This window comes from Grammomys surdaster, unplaced genomic scaffold, assembly GCF_004785775.1.
Source record: "Grammomys surdaster isolate TR1022 unplaced genomic scaffold, NIH_TR_1.0 126906, whole genome shotgun sequence".
Lineage (NCBI taxonomy): Eukaryota > Metazoa > Chordata > Mammalia > Rodentia > Muridae > Grammomys > Grammomys surdaster.
In genome coordinates, this window is record NW_021621692.1 from 2,516,755 (window position 1) to 2,543,088 (window position 26,334).

At 40.2% G+C, this 26,334-nt stretch overlaps 1 protein-coding gene across 1 annotated transcript in view; it reads right to left on the reverse strand.

Annotated features, from left to right (window-relative positions):
• Positions 1 to 9,370: 9,370 nt before the first annotated feature.
• The window catches only part of LOC114615574 (ATP-binding cassette sub-family A member 8-B), a 74,311-nt gene continuing 57,347 nt past the window's right edge, over positions 9,371 to 26,334 (reverse strand). The window contains exons 26-39 of the mRNA XM_028761269.1: positions 25,357 to 25,476; positions 23,737 to 23,799; positions 23,212 to 23,303; positions 19,607 to 19,727; positions 18,950 to 19,067; positions 18,194 to 18,285; positions 15,853 to 16,013; positions 15,300 to 15,375; positions 15,110 to 15,204; positions 14,396 to 14,515; positions 14,049 to 14,189; positions 10,865 to 10,944; positions 9,581 to 9,636; positions 9,371 to 9,469 (exon numbers count right to left, since the gene is read on the reverse strand). Of these exons, the coding sequence (XP_028617102.1) occupies positions 9,371 to 9,469; positions 9,581 to 9,636; positions 10,865 to 10,944; positions 14,049 to 14,189; positions 14,396 to 14,515; positions 15,110 to 15,204; positions 15,300 to 15,375; positions 15,853 to 16,013; positions 18,194 to 18,285; positions 18,950 to 19,067; positions 19,607 to 19,727; positions 23,212 to 23,303; positions 23,737 to 23,799; positions 25,357 to 25,476 (1,434 nt within the window). The remainder of the gene's footprint in view (positions 9,470 to 9,580; positions 9,637 to 10,864; positions 10,945 to 14,048; positions 14,190 to 14,395; positions 14,516 to 15,109; positions 15,205 to 15,299; positions 15,376 to 15,852; positions 16,014 to 18,193; positions 18,286 to 18,949; positions 19,068 to 19,606; positions 19,728 to 23,211; positions 23,304 to 23,736; positions 23,800 to 25,356; positions 25,477 to 26,334) is intronic.

Consider the following 26,334-nt stretch of genomic DNA (forward strand, 5'->3'; position numbering starts at 1 on the left):
AGGTGAGATCCCCAGTGTCCATTTCAAGCCTATTAAAAAGCCTGGGTTGGTTACTCGTCTGTAATCCCAGGGCTGTGGAGCAGAGCTCATTGGCCACCAGCCCCACCTGAACCAGAGAGCTCTAGAATAAATGAAGAACACATCTCAAAAAATAAGTCAAGAATGATCAAATGAGACCCCCAGAGCTCAGCCTCCGACATCTACATGCACATACTGACACGAAGACATGCCCATTTCACACACATGGACACTTATATGAAACACAAGGACACACAAGCCAGAATGTTATGCTATAATCCTGCAATTTTTTTTCTTACAAATACTTGCATGTTTAATTTAATAGGTGTAATTTTTTTCCATAGGGGGCAACAAAGAACTACTGAGTAACTCCCATGGTTTCTACACCTGTTCCTTGCAAACATCCCAACAGAACAAACAGCATGGAAAAGCAAAAAAAAAAAAAAAAAAAAACCCTTTGACCTCAATTTCTCAGTCTTAAAAACCAAGATACAATGGTCAAGGTTAAATGATACAAGTACTGTTGTCCTGCTATTGATATTATGGGAAATGTCTAATAAAATATCCATACATTTGAGACACATTAATCTATCAGTTTCATATCAGGTGGTTTCAATGAGAATAGCCCTTAGAGATCCATGTGCTTGAATACTTGGTTCTCAGTTTGTGGAACTGTTTTGGAAGGATTGGGATGTATGGCCTTGTTGGTTGGAGGTGTATCACTGGGAATGGGCTTTGCAGTTTCAAAAGCATCATGCCATTCCCAGTGTGCTCTCTGCTTCCTATTTGTGGGTCTAATGTGAGCCATCAGCTGCTGCTCCCGAGCCATACCTGACTTCCTGCTGTCATACTTCATGCCATGAGGGTGATGGACTCTTATCCACCCATACGGAACTATAAGCACCAAACCCTTTCTTCTATAAGCTCATGATAACTTTATTACAGCAGTAGCAAAATAAGACAGAACTTAAGTGGAAGGGGATGATAGAGCTCCAGCCTCCATTGAGATAGTACCTTAGTTATATTTTAAAATATTAACATAATTAGCTGCCCCAAGATGAAGTGTGTAATAGAACTTAATACCATTCAAATCCCAGATCTAATATAGATATATTAATGGGGCTGAAAGTGCCTACCTCTGCCTGCTCAAGAGACTTATTAGACTATTATTAACTTTATATCTTGGTAATTATTTCAACCAAAATTAAGGGAACAGCAAACAGAGTACTTGTCAGTTCTTTGTTCCCAAGTTTCTGGAGCATACAACTGAATTATCATGATGCCACAGTTAGGGCCAGCTGTCAGCTTGACACACTTTGAGATACTTGAGAAGAGAGAATTCAACTGAAATTGAATTCTATAGAAGACTTGTATGCATTTCTTGGGGGTGGTGGAAGCCAGCAAGCAGCATTTCTCCATGGTCTCTTCTTTAGTATCAGCCTCTAAGTTCCTTCACTGAATTCCTGTATTGGTCTTACCAGATGACAGACTATAAGTTAAAATAAATCACTTCCTCCTCAGGTTGCATTTGGACAGTGCTTTTTTCACAGCAACAGAAAAGCTGAGCAGGCCAGAAATTGGTACCAGAGAATAGAGTCCTGCTATGATAGAACTTGGCATGGTGTTTGGGGGAGGATTCTTGAGCTTTGGGCTGGAAAAACCACTGAGTATTCACAGCTTAAGGCCATTCTGTGGGAACTTAGAGGATAGGACTGAAGACCTGATTTGTGAAATTTCAGAGGGAAATTTGAGAGTCCCATCAAGGCTCTTTGTTTGACATATTTGAACTGACAATCTTTGGAAGTGAAACATTCTGGGCTTTACTTGAGCAAAGGATGGTGGTCAGCTGGGGTTTAAAGTTCAGCTGTGGTTAGTAAGATCAGCACCATTGAGATGCAATCTCCTGAGAAGTGTTTTCTTAAAGTCAACACACAGAAATTGTGGCCCAGAGGGAGCCAAGGCTGGATCATATGCCACAGCTAAACTTTGTAATATTTAATATCTTCTGTTAGAACCCATCTAGGAAAGGCTAGGTCAAGAAAGTGAGTTTTCTGGAGATGGCCCACCTGTTTGCATGGCTGTGATGGGTGTGCTTTGAGATGCAAGGTTCTCAGAGATATTATCACAGGATTGCTTCTTGCTGCTGATTTGCCTTTCCTGCCACTCTTACTCAGCCTAATGATTCCTGAGCATCAGCCCACCTTATTGGGTAGATTTCTTACAGAATCGATATAAAGATGTACTTTCATGTAGAAATGCTGTGTGGAAGAAATGTGTGGAACCCATTGATGGGTTTTATTGAACTACTAACTCGATACAAGTAATTTCAAGACTCCTATAGAATAAAAGGTACAAAGAGAGCTCTGTAAACCTACATGTGTTGTGAGTTAATTGCTAGGAAAAGAAAACAGGCTTGGAAACATTCTAGGATAACATTCCTTCTAGGTTGGCCACTATCTGGTAACTAAAGATTATAAACTGGCAGTGAGCAATTGATTGTAGGTGCAAAGACAGAAAAGAAATGATGGAGTAGTTTATCTATACAAGACTTCTAAATAATAAGACAAAAGGCAGATGATTTGTCTCTTGACAAAACTGTGCTAACTTATGACATTAAAAAAAATATTGGCAAGAGGTGGAAAGTCAAAGTTAGCTTCAGATGTCAACCTGATGGGATCCTGAAGTCACCTAGGAAGAGGAAACCTCAACCGAAGAATTATTCAGATCAGATTGGCCTGCATCCATGTCTGTGAGACATTTTCTCAACTGTTAATTCATTGATGAGGGCCCATCCCACTGTGGGAAATTCCACCTTTAGACACATAGGCCTGTATAGGAACTCAAGGGGTGCAAGACATGAGGAGCAAACCAATTAGTATCGTTCCTCTGTGGTCTTTGTTTCAGTTTCTGCCTTGGCTCTATTAAAGTCTGTAACCTGTAAGGTGAAATAATCCCTTTCTCCTCAACTGGGCTTGGTCAGTGTTCTACTATAGTGACATAAAATCAAACTAGGACACATGGTTTAATAGAAATAAAAGCCAGGAGCATTGTCTTTGACATCCTTGCTGTTAGTAGTAGCTTGTATAGAGCTTTTTGGTAGAGATCAATGCCGTCTTCGTTTTATATTGGGTTTCAATCTTTGTGCTAAGGTGCTTCTCTTCTCTAGTCTCAGAGGCTCTGATAGCTTACTGACCTCCCCTACTTCCATTGACTACAATGGCCTGATCTTCCACCTCTTGAAGTTCCATCAATTTTATTATGATTCAAGTGGTGGAAGATCCACCTCTCTCTCCATTCTCACCCTCTGACACCATCTCTCTCCCATTAGACCCCATCTTTCCCTTCTTCTGGTTTCTTTGCCAACACTCTACCTTTCTGGGCTTTCTTAAGAGATCTGGATCTAGGCTCTTGAACTTTCTGAACCACAGAACACATTCCATTACAAATTCCTGTGTTTGAAACATCAGACATGCAGCACAATGCTTCAGAAATCTGTGTCCAGCCATGTAGCAACCCTCACGTGTGTAAATATCTCTGCTATTCAAAAGTCCTTATAGGATAAGCAGAGGAAGTGGTCATTCATAAAGGAACACACAGAGTTTATATCAAGTAGAAACAGAATGTCTTTGCCAGACAGCTGCAACTAAATGCTCAACAGCTGTGGTTTGGGTTAAACAAAAACAAAAAGTAAAACAATAACAAAAAACAGAACCCCAGTAAAATCTGATAGTGGATGGCCAAAAACTGTGGCTGTGGCCACTACACTAAGAAGAGTCAGATGGTCTTTGGTTTAGAATGGTACGGATCTGAAGACAAGTTACTCCAGGCATCTCTTCGCTTTCTCCTTCCTTATCCTCTTTTCTTGCGTTCTAGATGATTACCATTTAAACGATTACCTTGTGTGTTACTGATCTCCACATCCTCCAAATCACAATAGAGTTAAGCTACTCACTGGATTTGATCTGTCTTCCTAGTTATTGACTTGAAGTCATTCCATTTACTGCTGATTTTGCCAGTTTCCTTTGAACCCCAGAAACCCACAGGCTGCGACTAGAAGGGCCAGTTAGTCACCACTGAAGAAATGTTTGCAGACTCTTGGTCAAGCAGGTCACTTTTGGCCATGTGCCTTGTATTGAAGTAAGAACAATTTATCCTTGATAACCATCCAGTTGCTTTCCAGTGATTCTGTTCTGTTCTCAACCATAAGCATTCAATGTTTCCTTCAAATTCAAGGACAAATGCCTTTCAGCTCACATTCATCAGGCAGGCTAATTCCAAAATGAATCTCCTTTTCTTTAAACATTAAAAAGATCATATACACATACCCCCCCACGTGTGTGTGTGTGTGTGTGTGCATATGAAGGGCAGAAAAAGATGTCTGATTCCCTAGAGTTGGAATTAGATTCACCCAAAGTAGGTACTAGGAACTGAACTGGAGTCCTCTGGAAAACAACCAAACCATCTCTCTAATCCCTCCTTAAAATGTTGTCATGAACACTTCTGTTGATAGAATTCAGCATGACATTGGATAATATGCTATTCTGTTCTTTTTGGTTCACACCACATATGTATCCCTTCATTTCTGATTAATCTGGAGCACATTGGGAAGGGTCTGGGTTTTCTACACCTGCTGTCTTCCAAGCCAAGTGATTAGCACAGGATTGAGGCTGCTTGAGGTGAGAGAAGATCGATTCTCAGCAGGACCCTGGGAAGGCTTTTTAGCTATTGTATGATTTTGATTAATCTACCGATCTCTGAATATTGATTTACAGAAATAAAGAAGGAGACGAGTCTCGTTCCTGGGATTCTACTGTAACAACATAGCATGTTAAGACTTGATAGGATTGGGCATTCTATTCTAATCATATATCTAGAAAGCTACCAGCCTGCCCTTATATTCTTTGGCATTCCAAATTACTACACCTTTCTAGATAATGGAAAAGGTGAGTTAGGTATGCAAACTCTCAGGAAAACAAAGTCACAATATACATCTTCTTCACTTGTTGCCTGGATTTATGGAGATACACATGAATGGGCATAGAGGGGCTTTGTAGGCATATATTTTTTTTACAACCTACTTTTATAAGGATTCAACCTTCCCTCTAGCCCACCACCCATCAGAGGTAGTGGAAAAAAAAAGATTATTAGGATATGGGGGAAGTGAACCTGTTCAGAAATAGTTCTTTGGGGAGATTCCAATCTTTGTTGTTCTTAGTTTAGTCCACTAGCAAACTCTCCACATGTATCAGCAGGTGCAGTCTAGTCCACTCGGCAGACACCACACACAGATTGGCAAGGGTAATTCAATCCAGAAGAAACCATGAGGTTCACCAACCAGCCCGAGTCTGAGGAAGTACAAGAAGCCACAGAAATCTCACGAGAAGTTCTTTGGTGAGTTTTTCTCTATGAAGTCACCGCAAGTGAAGCTCAGCAATGCAATGTAAGGTGAACCAATACATTCCTGCAGTCAGAGAAAACTATCGAGGTGGAGCACAGCGAACCAGTGCTGTCTGCTGTAGCAAAACATCCTTTCACCCGTGTCTGCTTCAGCAAGACACTCTTTCACATGTCTGCTTTAGCAAAACAACCTTTCACTTTTCTGCCCCAGCAAAATATCATTATAACCCAAGTCTCCACAGTAACCAGAAATTTCCACTTTATAGTTTGTTTTAATTATACTTAGCAGACAATATCCCAAACATAAGGCTAAATGTTGGCTTATCTAAACCCTCACAAACTCTTGTTAGCAAATATGCTTGCTTCTTTTAGCAAATATTTTAAAATAATTTTTAAAGAAATTATTAAATATGAGGCACTAAGGAAAGAAAGAAAAAAAAGACATGAAGAACAGATATGAAATGGAAAAATTAGCCAAATGTAGTGGTGAATTTCTTTAATCTCAGAACTAGGGAGGCAGAGACAAATGGATCTCTGTGAGTTTGAGGCTAACCTAGTCTACATGGACTGTTAGACTGTTCCAGTCTCTCTCTCTCTCTCTCTCTCTCTCTCTCTCTCTCTCTCTCTCTCTCTCTCTCTCTCTCTCTCTCTCTCTCCTCTCTGTGTAGTATATCCCTCCCTGTCTCTCCCCCTCCCTCCCTCTCCCCTCCTTCCCTTTCTCTCCTTCTCCCTACCTCCCTCTCTCTTTCTCTCTCTCATGATGTGTATGTGTATGAATGTGATTTTACTTTTTCATCTGCTTGGTCATGTGATTCAAAATTGTATTCAGGATCTTTCTGAGGCCATATACCAAATGCATATAGAATATCAGTTGTACCTTAGGGGTCTCTAAGGCCCAGATTTCATGTTACAATAAAAAGATAGCACAACCAACTTCTAATAGTGAATTTTGGCTTTCCAGATTGTGTCTTCATCAGGTGGTCAGTGGATAACTTAACTATGTGGGTACTGAGTGCAATGACCAATACCACTTCGGTATTTTTGCTGTAACTGACCCTTCAGAGCAGCAGGTGTCCTGACAGTAAATGTATGGATTTCACACTCTAGATTAGAAAAGCATGCTTAAGTGGTTTGTGAAGTGAAAATTTCTAGTTTCTTTGGAGGCTCGGTTGTGTCATGTGATGTTTTTCTGGAAGCTGTCTTATGAGAGAATGTTTTGCTGAAGCAGGCATGTAAGAGGGCATATGATGTTTTGTGGGGGTGGACATTTGGGAGAGTCTATGTTTAGAAAGAATATAAATATACCCCACAGACAATGAGAGGATACTCTTGCATTGGTTCTCCTCGAAACACTTTGCTGGTATCTTTGTTTGCCATGCTGTGTCTTCAGAGAGAGAAAGGCACCAAGGAACTTCTCATGGTATTCAGGCTTCTTCTTCTCATTTCCATTGTCAGGGGTGGGGAAGCAGCCCTGGGAGGGTCTTCTTTCTTGTTGGTTCTTCTTGTGGCAGTGGAGGGGGAAGAGCCTTGGCAGAGGGTAAGACTTTTGTCTTATGAGATACGGGGGTAAGACTATTGTCTTACGAGATATTTAGGGTTGCTGTATAATAATTGAAATTGTACTTATCTAAGTCTAATTTACTTTGCTACTGTAGCTGACCTGCCTTCTATGTTCCTCTGAGGCCAGAAACTGCAGTCTCTGGCATTTAGCACCTTATCTTAAAACAGCAGGAGATTAAGTAAAGGATTAATTCCTAGAGCCTTTTCCCTTTTGTCTAGATGCCTCTCGCTTGTCAGGCTGGGGGAAGTTTGGAACAATAAGCTTCTATTGAACCAGGAGAAGAGAATAATGCTCACAGAAGGAAAAAACTTTTACATAAGCAAATATGCATAAACTCACATAAGTTCATGTATTTATACATTTCCAATCAAACCAATTGGGCTCAGCTTGCATGTATTCTTACAATTACATGCTTACACACACACACACACATACACACACACACACACACACACACATCTGTACTTACATATGCATATAGAGAAAAAGACCAAGGACCAGTGCAGAAATAATTCACTCATTCTGGATGAAAAATGAGCTCCAATCTTTATTTCATAGAGAATGAAAAAGCTTCTACCCTTTTAATGCTAAATGAATTAAACCCAAGTTTGTAAGAAGAAAGCTTTGTTCCTTTTAATAAGACTAAGCCTGCCTTGTTATTAAAAAAGGACCTGTTCTGTCCCATGCTAAGGAAAAGCTTGCCTGCCCTTCTGCTCTCTGCAGAGTCTTCTTTTTTCCTCTTTCCCTCAACATTCTGCACATTGTTCTCTTAGTTTTTTATGTTATCTATAGTTTCTAAGTTATCCCACTCTGCATTCTTCTTTTAATCTTGCTCTCTTCTGCTCTGATGTCACAATAATGCTCTTACTCTCAATGCCTTTCTCCCAATGCTAGATCTATCTAAAAAGTTCTCTTGTGTCCTGACTACAAAAATTATCCTCAGCTCTGTTCTAAAAAGTTCTGTTCAGATCTGTCTAAAGTGTGTTCTGTCTAAAAAGTTCTCCTCAGCCCAGTTCTGCCTCTTCTCTCTATCCTCAGCACTCACACATCTTTCAGAATACATGATCACATGGTAAAAAGTCCATCACAAGTTTACACAAAAATTCAAATCATAAATTGAAATAGAAGTATACAACAGAGAATGTTTACATGCACATCCATTAAGAGTAATTATCTAGCTAAATATTCATCACCTGTCACAGCTCCACAGGTTTATTGAGAATTAAAAACCATAAGTAAGTTATTAGTGAAGTTTTGTATAAACTCAGTCAATATTTTATCTTCTGTCCTAGCACTCTGTCCTATAATAAATCGTTAGTTCCCTTTTAATGACCTTTGGTTAATGGCTTTACAACCTCTTGGAATGTGCTCTGAGCAGTAGAAAGTCTGCTTACTTTCAGAAGCAATTAACTGGTGACATATGGGAAACTGGCAGAGTTCTCACTGCAGTTTTGACTATCAGAGAAGGACTTAATAGCAGTCCCATTGTAAAAGAGCTTAATAAATACTGATATAATTTTAGGAATTCTTATAGGATCACTGTCAAGAATTAAGAAGTCATCTGTTTGTCTACATAGCATCACTACAAGACAGTACATCTACAGAGATCTGCTGAAAAGGATGGGCTAATACCTAGTGATTTTCATATATGTTTAATAACAGGAAAAGCATATTAATAGCAGGAATCTTTCCTAAAATGCCTGGGCCTTGCTTACCAGAGTTCCATTGTAGATTTTAATCTAAGGTGCTCTTCTCAGGAAGATCACCTGCTAGTCCTATTAGCTTGTCCTATGATGGCTCCTGACATTATGTGGACTCATTCTGATTCACTGGAGCCTCGAGGTTTCTTCTGGATTGAGCCACTGCTGCTGACTTGTGCATGGTGTTTGCGGTTGGACTGGATTGCCACTACTGATTCATGCTTGGAACTGCCCCAAAGAACTACTTTCAAATAGATCCACATCCCTCATTTCCTATTAACCTTTCTTCTTACCTACCTTTGGTTGGTGGGCTAGAAGGGAGGTTGAAGCATTAAAGAACCTTTACTAAAGTATGTTTTGAAAAATCTAAGCCTACAGCTTTGATACAAAAAATTATCTAAAATATTTTAACTAAATATATCATACTCAGAAATGGAAACAATTGTATAAAAGTAACTATTTATTCAACAGTCTACAGAACTATGGCATCAAGTGCCCTAAAGGGATGTGGGGAAGGCTAGGCAAGCTTCCCTGTGGTCTAGCCTCTATCCAGCACTTACCCTTTTTCTCCAATCCCTGAAGAACATCATAGAGTCTATAATATAGGTACTAAAATATTTCATTGATCTTAAATAAAAATAGATGTCTTTAAGAAACAACACAGTTTTATGAAGGAACAGGAAATATTTTCGGCTTAAACATCTTCCTGTGAGAGGAGTTTCCAATTTATGGAAGAATCTAGTTCTTCCTCAAAGCCATCCAGCTCCTGCTCCTTGGAGAGCTCTAGGAAGACCTGGACAGGATGGATGAGAAAGAGAGATGTCACATGTAGCTGCAAGCGAATCAGAGTAGCAAGTTATGTGTCTGCATTTTGTGGGTGGTAAAGTCTTTACCACTGACCCACCTGCTCCAGGGTAGACTGAGAGAGGCTGTACTCCTCCAGGTCAAAGGTCTGCTTAACTGTATAAGGAGAAATGCAGTTAGGAGCATGTATATCTTCTTATATACATATTCTCATAAGCTAACAGGAGGCACACATAATTAAAGTGTTAATTATGTTGTGATAAATCCACTCAGTTAAAATACATCAACACATTTACTTTGACTGGGGGAACACTGCTTGTACTAGGCCTGCATGCTGGATACGTTCTGGATTCTGGGTTTAAGGGAGAAATGGGAATGAAAAATATTCTTTTCTTATGCATGAGTCACTGGTTTTGCACATTCACACAGGAAGATGCAGATGAAAGATGCTTGAATCAGGCTGCTTTGGAAGATTAGAGACACATGTCTGAGGTTGGCTAGGGAGAGAATAGCTTTATGTATGCTTTCTAAAAGACACTGAAGAGTCCCACGATTGAACTAGGAACCTTCCTTGTCAACCAGAATAGAATGTGAAGGGCATGGAATAGAATTGGAGCCACATCACAACTAGAAACAGTTTTTTTTCCCAGTAAATAACACAGTCTTGGGGTTCACAATGTAATCAAATATCCTGCAACAGTTGCCCTTCCCTTCCATTGTTCCTTTCCCCTCCCCTCCCCTTTCCCCTTTCCCCTTTTCCTTCCCTTCCCTTCCTTTTCCTTTTTCTTTCTTTTCCTCTCTTTTCTTTTTTTCTTTTCTTTTCTGAGACAGTGTTTCACTTTGTAGCTTTGGCTGGCCTGGCACATGTGGTAATTCTCCTGCTTAGTCTACAGTTAGAGGCATGAGCTACTATGCCTAAAGGCCACTTTCTTAATATGCTAAGGCAATAAAACAGTATATTAATCCATAGAAAATTTGATTAAAAATTAAAGTAACATATACATCAGTATTTCAAAAGAATTTGCTTAAATGTAGCAAAGTTTGAATCAGACTATCCACATATATATATATGTATATATATACCTACATGTATATAGGTATATATATACACATATATATACATATAGGTATATGTGTATATATATGCAAAGACACACCACACCCAAAACCCAGAAAGTGGAAGTAAAATCCACTTTCATTTCTATTTCCTCCACCATACTCAGCCATTATCTCCTTGGTATTGTGCTTCTAAAATTCAATTTAAGATTTAAGTTTTGATCTTTATGTATTATGAAACATTTCATTTCTGTTATGAGCATAGATTATTGTATGATTTAGAATAATTTCCTCCCCAGGGTCTTAACTTTCTGAACATGGTTCTTACCCTTCTCTAACTTGAAGAAAGCTTGGGATAAAGGTTGCACAGCTTCCACTGGTAATTTGTAAACCATCAGAGACGAGTACCTGGGATCAGAGGGAGGACACATCAGCTAAGGCACATGTAAACTAACTACAACCTCACTGCCCAACTGTTGCTATTTTTCATCAGGACTAAGAATTGTTAACAACAGATCTACTCTCTTATCCTTTTTGTTTGTTTACATTATGTATGTACATGTGTTTGTGTGTATGTGGATACACACATATGCTAATGTGTGTACATGGGTGTGCATGCACACTTGGAAGCATGCACACTTGGGCATCATTCCTAAGACATTATCTACTGTTTTTCTTTGGTTTCTATAGAGTCAGGACTGCAGTCTGACAAGCAGGCTGGGCTGGTGGACCACTGAGCCCAGGGATTTTCCTTTTCATGCTTCTCTTCGAACATCCCTGGAACTAGGGTTACAAGTAGATATCATCATATTCTTAATATTCTTTTATGTGAACTATAGTGATTAAACTCAGGACCTGGGCTTGTGAGGCAAGTATTTCACTGACTGACCATTTTCTTAGCCTGTTATCAAACCTTTAAGTGCAGAATAGGGCCACGGTGGCTCAACGCTGCACCGCTGATGGGCAGAGTAGCATTGGCTGTGGGCTCAGTGGTACACAGCTGATCTTCAGGGAGTGATGGTGCCTTTGTAGTCAATACTACACAGCTGACCTGCAGAGCTCTTACATCTTGTATAACTGACACTCGTCATTTCCCTCTTCCTATCCACTGGAAAGCAACATTTCACCTTGAGTTCCTAAGGATTTGACTATTTTAGATACTTTGCAAGTAGAACCATGAAGCATTTATCTTGATGTGATTAGTTTATTTGCTTAGGGTGAAGTTCTCAAGACTGTATATTGCAGAGGAGTAAGAGTGGAGGGTGAATATGATCAAAATACATTATCTGAAATTCTTAATGAATTAATAAAATAACATTTATTCATACATTAGTGGTTACTTGGGCTATTTTCATGTTTTCTGTTTTGAAGATACCTGTTCAGTGAACACAGGGGACTAGGCATCTACTTGAGATGTTTATTTCAATTCTTCAGATATTTACCAGGAGTGGGGTTTTTTGGTCACTTGATGGTTATGCTCATTATGCTTCAGCAGGTGAGCAATTCTGTATTTCCACCAATAGAATACACATATTCTCATTCTCCAATATGCTTGCCAATAGCTGCCTTCATTTTAAAAGGTAATTATTCATCCTACTCTTCGTGAGGTGATCACTCATTGCGGTTTGGATTCATATTAACCTGATTAGAAGTGACACAGCATTTTTAATATACTTGTAAGATATTTGTATGCTTTCTCTGGAGAAATGTCCACTAATTTTGAAAATCAAATTATTAGGTTTGGAGATTATTTTGTTTGCTTTTTATAATTATCAGTTTCTTACATTTTTTTGGACACAAATCCATATCAGATACATAGTCTGACACTGTTTACTAGGTTGCTCCCTTACCTTGTTGACTGTTTCTTTTACTGCATAGAAGCTTTTCAGTTGATGTAACCCTATGTGTCTGAGTTTTTATGGCCTATGACTTTGATACTGTATCCATGAATTTATTCTCAAAACCAATGGCTCACAGGTTTATTTTATTTTATTATTTTATTTTATTTTTTTTTATTTTATTGATAGTTTCTACTTCAAGTTTCAGGTAAGTACCAATAGGTTTTCAATTGATTTTTTAATATGGTCAAAGTTTGGATCCAGTTTCCTTCTCTTTCTTTCTCTATTTCCTCTCTCTCTCTCTCTCTCTCTCTCTCTCTCTCTCTCTCTCCTTTCTCTCTCTCTCTCTCTCTCTCTCTTTCTTTCTTTCTTTCTTTCTTTCAAAGATTGTCTTTTCTCTCTATTGTGTTTTCTTGTCACAGGAGCTTAAGATAAAATGACCAGATAAGCATGGCTTTATTTATGAGCTCTCTATTCTCTTCTGTTTGTCCACGTGTGTTTCTTTATACAAATGCCACACTGTTGAATTCACAAGGATGATTAGCGGAAGAGTAAGAGTCAAAGGATTTTGTACTCTTGGATCCTTGAGTGGAGGTGGCTAGGAAAGCTTAGATGCAAGTATGATAAGCCTGACTTGCCTTTGGCCTTACTGTCAAACTGAACACTAGCGCTTGGCTTCTTCCTCCTTTCAATCTCTGAAGCTATCAATTTCTTAATGTTACATACAGGAGTGGAAATCTAGATGACTGCCGAGTGGCAATCACACTCCTCTTACCCCATCATATTTATCATAGAAGAATGTAACTTCTGACAAAGAGACAAGGAATTCATTACCATGTAATGTCAGTAATGGAGATTTAATAAGTAACTTTTTTTTTATTTAGATAATCATGGACATCACAGAGGCTTAGAGCATATTTCATAATATACTTTCTCACAGCATATGGGGCAACCATTCTTATACATTTCTCATTCTCTACATCTTCATTATATATTTATGTTTGATTATGGGCTGTACACTTAGTCATAGTACTGTTTAAAAGGCCAGACTCTCACAAAACATTTTTGGAATCAGTGTGTGTGTGTGTGTGTGTGTGTGTGTGTGTGTGTATGTGTTCATGTGTTTGCCAGAGCATGCCTATGCAGAGATCAGATATTAACTTTGTGTGTTTTTCTCTATTGTTCTCCACCATATTTTTCAAAAAAGGTCTTCTAACTGAACCTGGATCTCACTAGTTTAGCTAGACTAGCTGGCCAAGATTTACTTGTCTCTACTCTTGTTGTAGGGATTACAGGGCTGTTCAAACACACTGGGATTTTTAGATAAGTGCTGAGTTGCCAAATTCAGATTCTCATGCTTGCATAGTAAACACTTAACCTTGAGTTACTGCCTAGCTCCTCAAACATATTTTAGTTTAGAATGACACTCTTGACATCGGAAGTCTTTGTGAGGAAGAGATAAGATGATACAAGTCAAGGATGGTACATAGCACATAGTAGGGCCACAAGACACAACACATCTGCTTTTACATCAGCTCTATCTTCCCTTGCTTTCCATCATGTATTTATCGAGTAATTTTTCTTCCAAGCTTCCTTTCATCTGACTACAAACCAGTATAACTGATGGGGGGAACCAACATTTGGTATCAGATCAAAAGCAAAGACCAACTTTACCTTTCCTGCCTAGCAGCCTGGGGGAAAAGCCTGAGGACCTCCGTATTGAGGGGCTCCACCTGCTCAAGGGACTTCACCTTCATCTCCAGCAGGTAATCTTTGCCAAATTTGCTTTTGAGATGTTGGATGGATCCAATACACCTGGGAATTGGAGAAGGATGTGTTCAGAATAGGGAGAGAGGACAGTAGTGTTTGAGACTCGTAGCTTGCTACTAGGTCTGTCTTAGGGTCCCTGTTGTTAACTGGGGTCTAGCGACTGTAGCCATCACATTTATTTCCCGGTCTACAGGCAAAACCTTTTAGACACACACTGCAAGAATGAGTGTGGTCTCAAGACACATACTCACCTCAGTCTTCCAGATACCAGGATGGCTACTCGGTCACACAGAGCCTCGGCCTCTGCCATGTAATGGGTGGTCAGCAGGGCAGCCCTGTCTGTATTTTTTATGATCGACCTGATTGCTTGCCTATATTGTCAAGACAACAGTCACAATTTAGATAGTAGTGTGATAAATAGGAAAAGGACAGAGAAAAGAAGCATGCATTGAAAAAGAGCTCTTGCAGAATACAGTATTTATTATGAGCTTGTATGAAGAGGGAAATTCCATCAAAACAGGCATGACATGGGCACAGAATGATGCAAAATTCAACAGTGTCACCCAAGCCAGCAGAAAGAAGTCATTGCAGAATAAATAACAGCTTTCACAACTGAGAGCCACTGTTCTCATGACCAGCACCAGACACTTGATTGTGGCAAAAGTTTCTGTACCAACCCAGAGATACCTGTGCCACTCTCACATGCACAGTGAGTGGCTTGAGGCTAATGTTGTGTGTGCTTCCTTCCTCAGAGATGTTTGAAAAATATTATTAGAGAAATGTTCTTTTGCAGACCACTGATTTTACTAAGGGTGTTGGTAGTTTTGTTTTCTATGTACATAAAAAGTTTTAAGATAAACATTTGTAATTCTTTCTGTGTGTTTTACGTGCCTGTGTGCATGTGCCATGTGTGTGTAGGTGCCCTTCTAGGTGTGGGCTCAACCCCAGTGGCAGCATCTCCTCACCATATTTGCTGCTGCCCTTCAGGATCCAGTCCGGTGGATGGCTCATCCAGGAGCAATATAGAAGGGCTCCCCAGGATGCTCAGCACAAAGCACAGCTGCAACAAGAGGGACAGCCCATGTGGCATCACCTCAAGTGGTTCCTCCCCCACTAGGTATGCTCGAAGCTGTACCTTCTGAGCCCTGTCTATACCTTTCTCTTCACTCCCTCTGACAGCGTCTTCACGGGAGACTTCAGCTGGTCCTGCAGCTTGAGCGCATCCACCAACCTAAAGAGAGACAGCAGAACATCACCATCCTCTCTGTGATGAGGAGAGATGATGGGAGGGTAGGGCAGTAGGCCTAGGGAAGATTGAGAAATAGGGCCCATAGGTTGAATTGTGAAGCATGCGTGTGTGCGTGTGCGTGTGTGTGTGTATGTGTTTTAGTAGGGGAAAAGGTGATATTACTGGCTGAGGTGAGCCCTCCTCAAACAGTATCATGTCATGTCATAGAATTCAAATAGTTAATCTATGATCAATACTTTAAATTTTAGCATTTTCTATACATTTTACCAATATATTCCCCTTTACCATGTTTAATGACAGAAAAAAAAAAACACTTAACACCCCTCAAACAGGAAAACTAATTCATAATTATAAATCTGCCCACCATCTTGAGCATTTCACGCTGAGTTTTCTGCAAATACTGTCACCCCTATTTCTCCCTGACGTCCTCCTGTTCTAGGTGCACCCCCACCCATGTACCTTGTGATGGAGACTGCAGCATGACTTCTGCTCAGGCCCTTCACTGCAGCAAATACCTCCAGGTGTTCTCTCACAGTGAGGTTGGGCCACAGCGCGTTCTCCTGAGGACAGTACCCCAGGAACTCCAAGGTGTCCCCTTCACCACTCCCTTTCAGTAGCACCTACAGATAAAAGTTCATCACTAGAGCCGACACAATACACAGCCTCAGGGAGTACTTCTGTGACAGCTCTCTCTCAGAAACTCCCTCCCAGACCAAAGGGAATTTTAACCTTTTGCTGTCATCTTACACTGGAGAGAGAGCTTGTTAGTAGTAATTGCTTGCGAATGAATGTGTGCCCAGTCAGAAACATGGTCTTTTAAGTGGTCTGTCAAAGATATCCCAGTGTTGCTTTGATCCCCAGTACATATCCAGTGTTTTCACAACTTCCTAAATGAAGCATCTTAGGAATGGCTCTTTCCCCTCACTTGCTCTTCTGTGTTCTTTTGAATACCTCCTCTGTGACAGAGGCTGCACTTAATGCTCATAGATGAGGAGCTTAAAAGAATTAGTGCCCTGTTTTTGGAGTTTCTGTCCTATAGAGAGAACCAGGCAAGCAACAAGTAGAGGAAAGAGGAACTAGAACAAGGTCAGTCAGAGTGATGCTGTGGTGGATGCCGGAAAGCTTAGATGGAGAGTAACTGCAGAAGCGACCTGGGGTCGGTTAATTAGCTTGCCATCCTCTGAGGGTTCATTTCAATGGAAGAGGAGAAGTTGCCAGTCATGGGGGTAAAAATAAGAGGCTGGGAAAGGGGGATTTGGTACAGAGCAGAGAGTAAGACCTAAGCCTATGAATGAATGTAACTTGATGTGCTGTTTCTTAACCAAGGGTAAGACCTAAGCCTATGAATGAATGTAACTTGATGTGCTGTTTCTTAGCCGAGGCAAGGGCAGGTGTGCTGGAGCAGACTGAACAAGGGGATGAGGAAGGATACAGTGTAGCCACCTGCAAGACAAGTAGGAGGTGACCTGATGGTCACAGAGGAAAGGGATCATGAAAGAACTATAGTAGGGGAACAAGGGTGTAAACCATCATGCTGGGTGTTGTGACTAAGTCAATTCCATGATGTCAACCTCAGGAAATGTCTATCTTGGTTTATTTATTGATTTATTTTTGACGCAGGGTCTCTTCTTGGGCTTGTAGCTTATCAGTCAGAATAGGCTCTCTGGCCAGTTAGCCCCAGGAATATAGCTGCCTGTCTCTAGGGCCCTAGAACTAGGGTCAAGAGCACACATCACCATGCCAGGATTTCCTGTGGGTTCTGGAGAATGAATTTAAGTCCTAGATAGTGCAACAAGCTATCTACGGACTGAGCCATCTCCTCAGCCATCGTAATTTTACTGTGTTCCATCACAATGTAATAATGAAAAGTCATCTGCTGTCCTTCCACGCCTCAGGAGAAATAAGTCAGTGAGCTGGGGTCAGAAAAATGTCTGAGGTGGAGAGCATTGAAGATAGCTGGAGTTGAAATAAGGATGCAGCTCACTACCATTTCCCAGTGCATGCCTTCTATGACAAGCTGCTGTCGCCTTGGCTTCAGAGGAACATGGTAACCTGCCATCTTCTCTGTCTTTGTGGGGATATCTGCCAATTTTATCCCTGCCTATTTTTTCACTTCTTGGCTTGACCACCACAAACTTTTCCAGGTGCAGGTCCATAGGCTTCTGCTTTACAGTTTGCCCTGGCCTCTCTAGACTTTGCAAAGGGATCTTCCAGATTCTGCTGTGGAATCTGGGGAAAAGGTTTCATTTCTGTCCTACGATGTCTCTGTTTTGTTGTCTTGTCTACTTGATTCCGTCACTTCCTGTATGTATAATTTGTGTCCACTTCACTTCTCTGATGTTTATTTTTACCGTTTATTAAAAAATGATCCTTCCAAATAGTGTATTTGAATTACACACACACACACACACACACACACACACACACACACACACACACACACTCTTGAGCAACTTGGTGGTTTCTAAAGGGCAGTGAATATCCTAAAATTTTAGAAACAATTTTACTCAAGATTAAAATATTACATGCTCAGAGGAAAGTGCTTATTAGAAGTGTTTTATTTACAAGTTAATAGGATTATATGTATTCTTATATTAGTTTTGTAATTTGCCACGGAACATTCTTTCTGTGAGCCTTTGAAGGTATAAATAATTGTTCTTCTCAAGCGTTTAGTTTCTATATAGTGTGCATACGAATTTACTCTCCTGTGTATTGCACCCATCATGTCAGTCATATTGAACAGAATCTTATCGGTTATATACTGTGCCATCTGACAACTTTCAAATAAAATGCCACCTACCTGGCCAGCTGTGAACTTTATGTCTCCACTTATCATTTTAAGAGATGTACTTTTGCCAGCTCCATTGTGTCCCAACAACCCTAGAATCTCACCTGAGACACACAGGAATTATATTGAACATAAATTTACAGTAAAATTAAACATAAAACATAGTCTGAATTCTCACTGTCTGATATATGTTATGTGATATGTTTTATACATTGTATCCCATTTAACTGTCACAACTATCCCCCCAAAAATCACAATCTCTTCTTTCATTTTTGGTGAGAAAAAGTCTCAAGGATGAGGTATTTTCCCAAGATTACATTAATGGAAATTGGAAAGCCATTCTTAGAAACTAAGAGTATCTGATTCTGTTTTCTGGGATCTTAAGCCTTTGGTAGTAATGACAGAAATTGAGTTCCCCCAACATAAGCCTTCAGTCTATGCTGTTGCACCCCTCCAACCCCTAACTAATTCTCTTTAAAAAAATAATAAACATTAGAATATCAGTTGTGTGAGTATAAGAGAAAATTTAAGGACTTTCATGGGCCATATAGTAGTGTTGGTTCCTATGTAAATATGGCTGGGTCCTTTTTCTTGGGGTGAATGAATGTATTTGAAAATGAAATGTATAAAGGAGTTGGCAGGATACCCTGGTGGGGGGTCCACATTGTGACTAAGCAAATAGTGTGTGAAAGATTTTTCCCTCAGGGACCAGGAAATAGTTCAATAGTTTGAACAGTTGAGCCAACTATTGAAAACCGCATGTCTCACCTTTCCTGACACAGAATGAGACATTTCTGGTGGCTATCTTAGCCTTCTTCTTGGAAAGGCAATGTTTCCTCTTCTCTGCATACTCTTTGCGTAGGCAGCTGGCAACAATCACTGGCTTCTGCAAACGAGAAGAATGTCAAGTCAGGCTGTTCTCTCCACTGACTTTGAATAAGCTGGATCCCTTTTACTGCCCTAACTCTGCATCAAAGAGATCCTATTTTAGCCCTTGTCTTTGGAGAGAATTTGATGTTCCTCCCCTACAAAGACATCTACCAAGAAACACACTTTTATAGAGCCCGCCAGACTCCACAAACATGCAAAAAGACACTAAAAGCACCAGACAGTGTGACTTATGTTGAATACTGTACATTCTCACTAGAAACAGTGACATTTGTCAATATACTCTCAGTTTCTCAGTCTTTCATGACTTTAGTGATTTCACCTGTATTCTCTTTTTAGTTTATACTAAGGAATTGGAAATGTTGACTTTCAATTTTGCTCATTTAAATATAAAAAGGTGCTACATTCTAAAACAGTGACTCTCTTTTGTTACAATAAACGGAATGAAGTATCATTATAGAACGAGTCTGGTAGACCATTTGCTTTAATGAGCACACATTTGCATTGTTTGGTAAGCTAACTACTTTGTGTGCTTACCTCATCAAAACTGGTGGATACCAAGGCATTTGCTGTTCTTATTCTCTCCATTTGAACATCTTCATCGTCATTGTCTGGCTTTTCTGGGTTTTGATACACATCATTGTTTCTTGGAGAAATTCTAAGTCAAAACCACCCATTAATAATTGACTTGTGACTTTTTTCTTTGTATCAACAATGATTCATTGTTCAAAACCCATTCTCAAGTAGACCACAAGATGAGAAATGCATCATGTTTCCCTTTGGTGCAGTCTGTACTCATTCTGTGTGACTTCCTTTGCCCTGGTCAACAGAATTAGCATGCATAGCAACCATTACTCTTTACCTATCTTCCATTCTACTCAGCTATGAGAAGATTACTTTTCAAAGATAGAGGATAGTTCAGAAATAATCTGAAAAATCCCTTTTGAAAATAGTATAGCCCAACAATGTAAACTATCATGTTCTCATGAGGAAAAAGGGCCAGAGTATTTAAAATCAGTACTGTTTCAGAAAATAAGATACTGTGACTACTCAGTCAAAGCTGGAACATCTGTTTCATCCCCTTCCTCAAAGATCAGGAAACAACAGGAAGGAGTGGGCAGAAGGAATGAAAGAGCCAGAGGATGGGGAGGAGTGCAGTGAAATGTTCTCTGGTCACGACATGGTGTTGTACACATGAACATGTTGTATAGCAGCTGTGGTTACCTGCATAAGACATACACAATATTAAGTCAATTAAGCGAGCTCTAGGCTCACTACTTGGTCTGGAAGAGCCTTGCTGAATCCCAAGAGCATCCTGCATCCATGTGGAAGTCTTCTGGGGATCCAAAACTAACCAGCTTGGAACCCTGCCCCACCAAACCCTTCCAAGATGGTCCCACCTGAGACAGCCTGCAGAGGTGAGCTGTTCATTGTCCCCTGACCTTCATTGTTTATCTCTGGACTTGCTTTTTGGTCTTGAGACCCTTTCAGGACTCCAAGAGCCTACTACACCGTGGAGGCCTGTGGAGCTTCAAGAACAACCAATTTGGAACATTGTCTCACAAATTCCTTGTCAGTGGGGTTGGCCTGAGGCACATCCAGCAGAGTCAGGTTCACTGATCTACATTGTCATGCCCATGACTCCCCCTACTTGAAGCCCTGTTGCCATCAGGCTAATCCAGCTAATACCAGGGAAAACCAGATGCCTAAAGGACAGTGTAAGAAAACAATCAACAAGATCCATGGCAATATGGTACCACTAGAGCCCAGATATCCTGCTACAACAAACCCTGGAGATCCTAATAAAACTGAAACACAAGAAGAGGATATGAAATCTAATCTTTTAAAGATGATAGAGGCCTTTAAATAGGACATGAATAAATCTCTTAAGGAAATACAGGAAAATACAAACAAACAGGTAAAGGATATGAATAATTGTCCCAGATCTGAAAATAGAGGTAGAAGCAATAAAGACAACACAAATTGAGGCAATCCTTGAGATGGAAAACCTAAGAAAGAGAACAGAAACTATTGGCTTAAGCATCGCCAACAGAGTACAAGAGATGAAAGAAAGAATCTTGGGTGTACAAGATATGATAGAAGTCAATATATAAGTCAAAGAAAATGCAAAATCTAAAATGTCCATGACACAAAACATACAGGAAATCTCAGACACTTTGAAAAAACCAAACCTAAGAATAATAGGAAAAGAAGAAGGGGAAGATTCTCAGCTAAAAGGCCCAGAAAACATCTTCAACAAAATCATAGAAGAACATTTCCCTAACTTAAAGAAAGATATGTCTATAAATGTATAAGAAGCTTATAGATTGGATCAGAAATGAAAATTCTCCTGCCACATAATCATCAAAACACTAAATATGCAGGACAAAGAAAAACTGCAAGGGAAAAGGTTGAGTAACGTATAAAGGCAGACCTATAAGAATTATACCTAATTTTTCAGCTGAGATTCTAAAAGCTAGAAGGACCTTGACAGATGTTGGGAGCCGCGGCAGGTGCTGGCAAAGTCCGCCATCGCTAGGTGGCGCTGTCAGCCATAGTTCTTCCTAGTAAACAAATAAAGTGCGCATGTGGCTTGGTAAAGCCCGCCAAAGCTAAGCCCATCCCACGGCGTTTGGCGCGCAACGAGTATACAGCCAATCAGAGGTGATTATGCCGCTCTAGGGTATATAAGGGCTTTTCCCAGGGCTGGGGGTCGTCTTCTACCACCATTTTGGTTTAGGGAAATAAACGTGTTTCTACGGAAGGATTCTGGTGTGTGTGTGTGTGTGTGTATGTTTTGCCGGCGAAACACTACACGCGCGCCCCGCACAGACAGAGGTCTTGCAAATCCTAAGAGACCACAGATGTCATCTCAGAATATTATACCCAGCAAAACTTTCAAATACCATAGATGGAGGAACCACGATATTCCATGACAAAATCAAATTTAAACAATACATTTCCACTAAACCAGCCCTACAGAGGATACTAGAAGGAAAACTCCAACCCAATAAAGCTAACTATACTCAAGAAAATACATGAAATACATAATTCCACACCATTAAAGCCATAGTGAAGTAACCTGGCCTGGAAAGACTAACATGGTATGTACTCACTTACAAGTGGACATTAGCCATAAAAGAAAGGATATCCATGCTACAATCCACAGACCCAAAGAAACTAGAGGGCCCAAGGGAGGGAACTGGGTTAGGAGAGAGGGTGAGGAGCAGAAAGGGGATGGAATCAGGTGTGAGGAGGGGAACAGGAAAGGGCTGGGAGAGAGAATGGAAATCATTTGGGGGGGACTATCTGGAGATTTGGGATGGGGGAGGCTCCTGGGAGTGATGCATGATATGTACTCATTTATAAGTGGATATTAGCCATAAAGCACAGGAGAACCATGTTATAATCAATAGACCCAAAGAAGCCAAATAACAAGGAGAGCCCAAGGGAGGACGGTTGAATCTTTCTCAGAAGGGGGAAAACAATAGATATTGGAGGTTGATGGAAGGAGAGAACTGGGTATAAGAGGAGATGGGGAAGGGAGTGGGGCAGGGTGGTAGAGGTCATATGTAGGGAGAGCAGGGGAGAGAGAAGGAAGACCAGCAATGACGGGAGGAAATCTCTAGAACATGCCTGAGACCTGGGATGGGGGAGGCCCCAGAGGATATAAGGGGGTGACTCTAGCTGAGATTCCTAGCAGTGGGCTACATGTATCTCAAAGAGGCCACTTCTTGTAGTCAGACAGGACTCTCAGGGGAGGGATAAGGACAGCAATCCACCCACAAAACCTTTGATCCAAAATACATTCTGCCAATGTACAGGGACCAATGGCAGCATTCTTTTAACTACCTTTCTATTCAAATCAATAGCTTTTTAGATCCAGCCCCATTGCACTGTCTCCAGTGTTGCACTGCATGCCCTGTCAGAGACTTTCCTGTCAGCAGAGTTTCTGCCTCTGCATCATTGTCTTTTTTGGCTTGTGTATCTGAGCCTCTGTGTTAGCATCAGTACATCCTTCTGCTACAGTCTATACTAACACAGTAGCTTAGGGTTATTAATTGGCTTGTTTATGTGTGAAAGAAAAAAAACCAGAATATTGACAGATGAACAAAATAACCTCCAGTTTGATTTCTTCCTACCTAAAGATGGGATCCTTCCTCATGGTTTTCTTTCCACACTTCCATTCCAGACATCGAAGGGTAAAAATAAGAACGAAAACATGAAGGAAAGGCTGGAGGAGAGAGAGAGAGAGAGAGAGAGAGAGAGAGAGAGAGAGAGAGAGAGAGAAGTGCATTAGAAAGCATGAAACGATCATTGTCTTAGTATGAAGTGAACTAGGAATAATTCTTGACAAGAATTATATTCAATAACAATTTAAATTTCCAACACCTTCCTTGTCCCATTTGGAAATCATTCATTTTCATTACAAATTAGCTATAATTATGGGCTATAATTTTTTCCATCACAGGTACAAATGTTGTTAATATTTGGCAAGTAACTATCTTGTCAGTTAATCTTTATAAAGATAGTTGTCTCTGACCTCACATAATCATATTTGTATGTATTATGAAAATTTTGTCTCTACATTAGTAAAAATACGGCACGTCATTGAGTTAACATTGTTGAGTATGTTTTAGAACCCAGTAGAAAGAACACATTCTTACAACAAGGAATACCAGGAATGGCTCTACAAGTGGTGCTTCTTCAAAGACTCGATATATGATAAGCTAGAAAAGAAAAAAAAAAGTAGTTAAATAGGAAAATTTCATCTCACAGGTTTTTTTTTTTTTATTGTTAGGAATACGAATTGGGCTGGAGAGATGGCTCAGCAGTTAAAAGCTTGGACTGCTTTGCCAAAGGTCCTGAGTTTAACTCCCAGCAACCACGTGTTGGCTCACAACCATCTGTAATGGGATCCATGACAGGTAAGGAAGGAATTCTTGGCAGAACAACCTAAGATGGGCTCAGTCTTGTTTATGAAATAAAAAGTGGGAGAGATGGAGAGCTTTTGGGGCTGCTTGGCAAGAATCTGACATGGGCCAAGGACAAAAAAAAAGGGGGGGGGGCGTCAGGCAGGAATCTGACATTAGGCTAGAACAAAGAAGTAATTTCAGGCAGGAATCTAAATCTTAGGCTAAAACAAAGAAGTAATTTCAGGCAGGAATCATCTAAATCTTAGGCTAGTAAGTAGGCTTCAGACATGAAAATGACTTTGGGCTAGGACAGGGAAGTTGGCTCAGATATTTTGGTCATCCTGATAAGCCCTTAGAAACAGTGATTGTGGGAGTGTTCACGGAATTTTGTCTATTGCCTTGCTTGTTCCTCGACTATTTGCATCTATTGTATTGCTAGTTCCTCAACCTAGAACTGACCTTAATATTTGCATGTAATTAAACTGGTATAAAAGCAAAAAGGAGAAAGGGGGATGGGATATGGGGTTTCTAGGGAGGGGAAATGGGGAAAGGGGATGGCATCTGAAATGTAAATAAATAGAATATCCAATAAAAAAAGAAAAAACCAACCAACCAACCAACAAACAAAACAAACAAATGAACATCATCATCAACAACAACAACAACAAAACCCAAACAAAAAGGAATATGAATTGGCCCTAAACAGTCTCAGTGACATTTTCCCAAGTGTACTAGAAATTTCAGGCAAGTGTTCACTCTGACATGTGCACTGGAGAGCTGGTATCCCTGACCTAAGAGATTTCATCTGAAGCAATGAGTTTCATTGATCACTGGGTGAGAGAGGATCTGGGTTATGTTGAGGCGGCCTCCTCAAATGATGAGAGGCCTACTTTCAGCTTTATTCCACAGACTCCAGACACTTCCTATGCCCCTTGCTTCTTGCACGATTCTTCTTTTCCATTCTTACACCTCATTGATACCTCTTTCCTATGCCCGGCAACTTTCTTCTTCTTACAGAGGCATAGATATCATATACAAAGAAGGGAATTTATTTATATAGGATGCTTCTCCAACCCCCCCAAATCACGAAGCTTAACATCATTTTATCCACATCCATTCTAAGCTAAGTAAGCCTAGAAACACGAAAGGCATAAAATGACTGTGAACACAGTTCTGTTTCCCACCCATCCCCGTGTGTTAACCAGGGATCAGCTGTTCTACTAAACGTCAAGCAGAACACACTTGTCCCATCTGGGAGAAAAATCCACTGGAAACCTCATGCATGTTCTGCAAGTTCTAGAGACCTACGAAGAAGTCAAACTTTTATAAACAGTCACGAGTTCCAGGATGCTAGATAGTAGTCTTACTTACATGCATAGATAAGATCAAACATCCAATCAGAGTGGATGGTGGTATTAAAAAGATGATGCTATACAGTATACCGCCCCCGGTGAAATCCAGCAACATCGCAAGCACTGAGAACATGGTGATCTAGAGGGAGTACAAACATACATGTTAGTTGCTCTAAACTTTCATCTTTTCAGATCGAGAGGTCTCATGATGAAGATAACACAGTCCAACTTTCCTTTTTACTTCTGTAAATTAATTTAAAAAGTCAGCACACAAAGCAATGCATTTTGTGATGATGTCATGTCCCTCACTGTCTCATACACGCCATGGCACACATTGTATCTTTAAATCTAGATACGCACATGGGAGGAAGAGGTGGCAGTCCATCGTTCCAAATTTCAACTCTGACTTCCCCATTCAAAAGGAAAGGAGTGTGTTTTCATGAACATCCTCTGCTATTTAAAAACTTAGGAAAATTGCTTTAGCCTAGACCTCCTTCTGAGAACCATCACGAGATAAACCTAGAATCTGCTACATAAAATATTATGTTAATATATAAAAAACTATGGATAAGGGGGAGAAACTGGCATGTGTTTCTTCTGGAGATCAAATTTAGACTAGGAGAAGCATTAATTTGAAATTTATATTTGACTGGAAAAAAACTGACAGCAACAATAGCAACAGATTTTTTGCTGTTGTTGTTGTTAGCTATACCAGTGGAGAAAAATAGGCAGAAATGCTAAAATGATGAAATTCTGGCAATAAAAAAATTATAAGCATATGAAACCCTTCATGTTTTTCTTTTAAAACAATGTGTGATGACCTCCTGAACATTTTTGTCACTTCCAGAGTTTGCACAGTTGCTAGAGTATTCTTCATAGCTTATTTCTTGCATTCATCATCTGTACTGCAAACTGTCACGAGCTCCTGAGAGAAGCTGGGTGGCCTCCCCCTCTAGGATCATATTGATCTCTTATGTTCTAAATCGCACCATTGTAT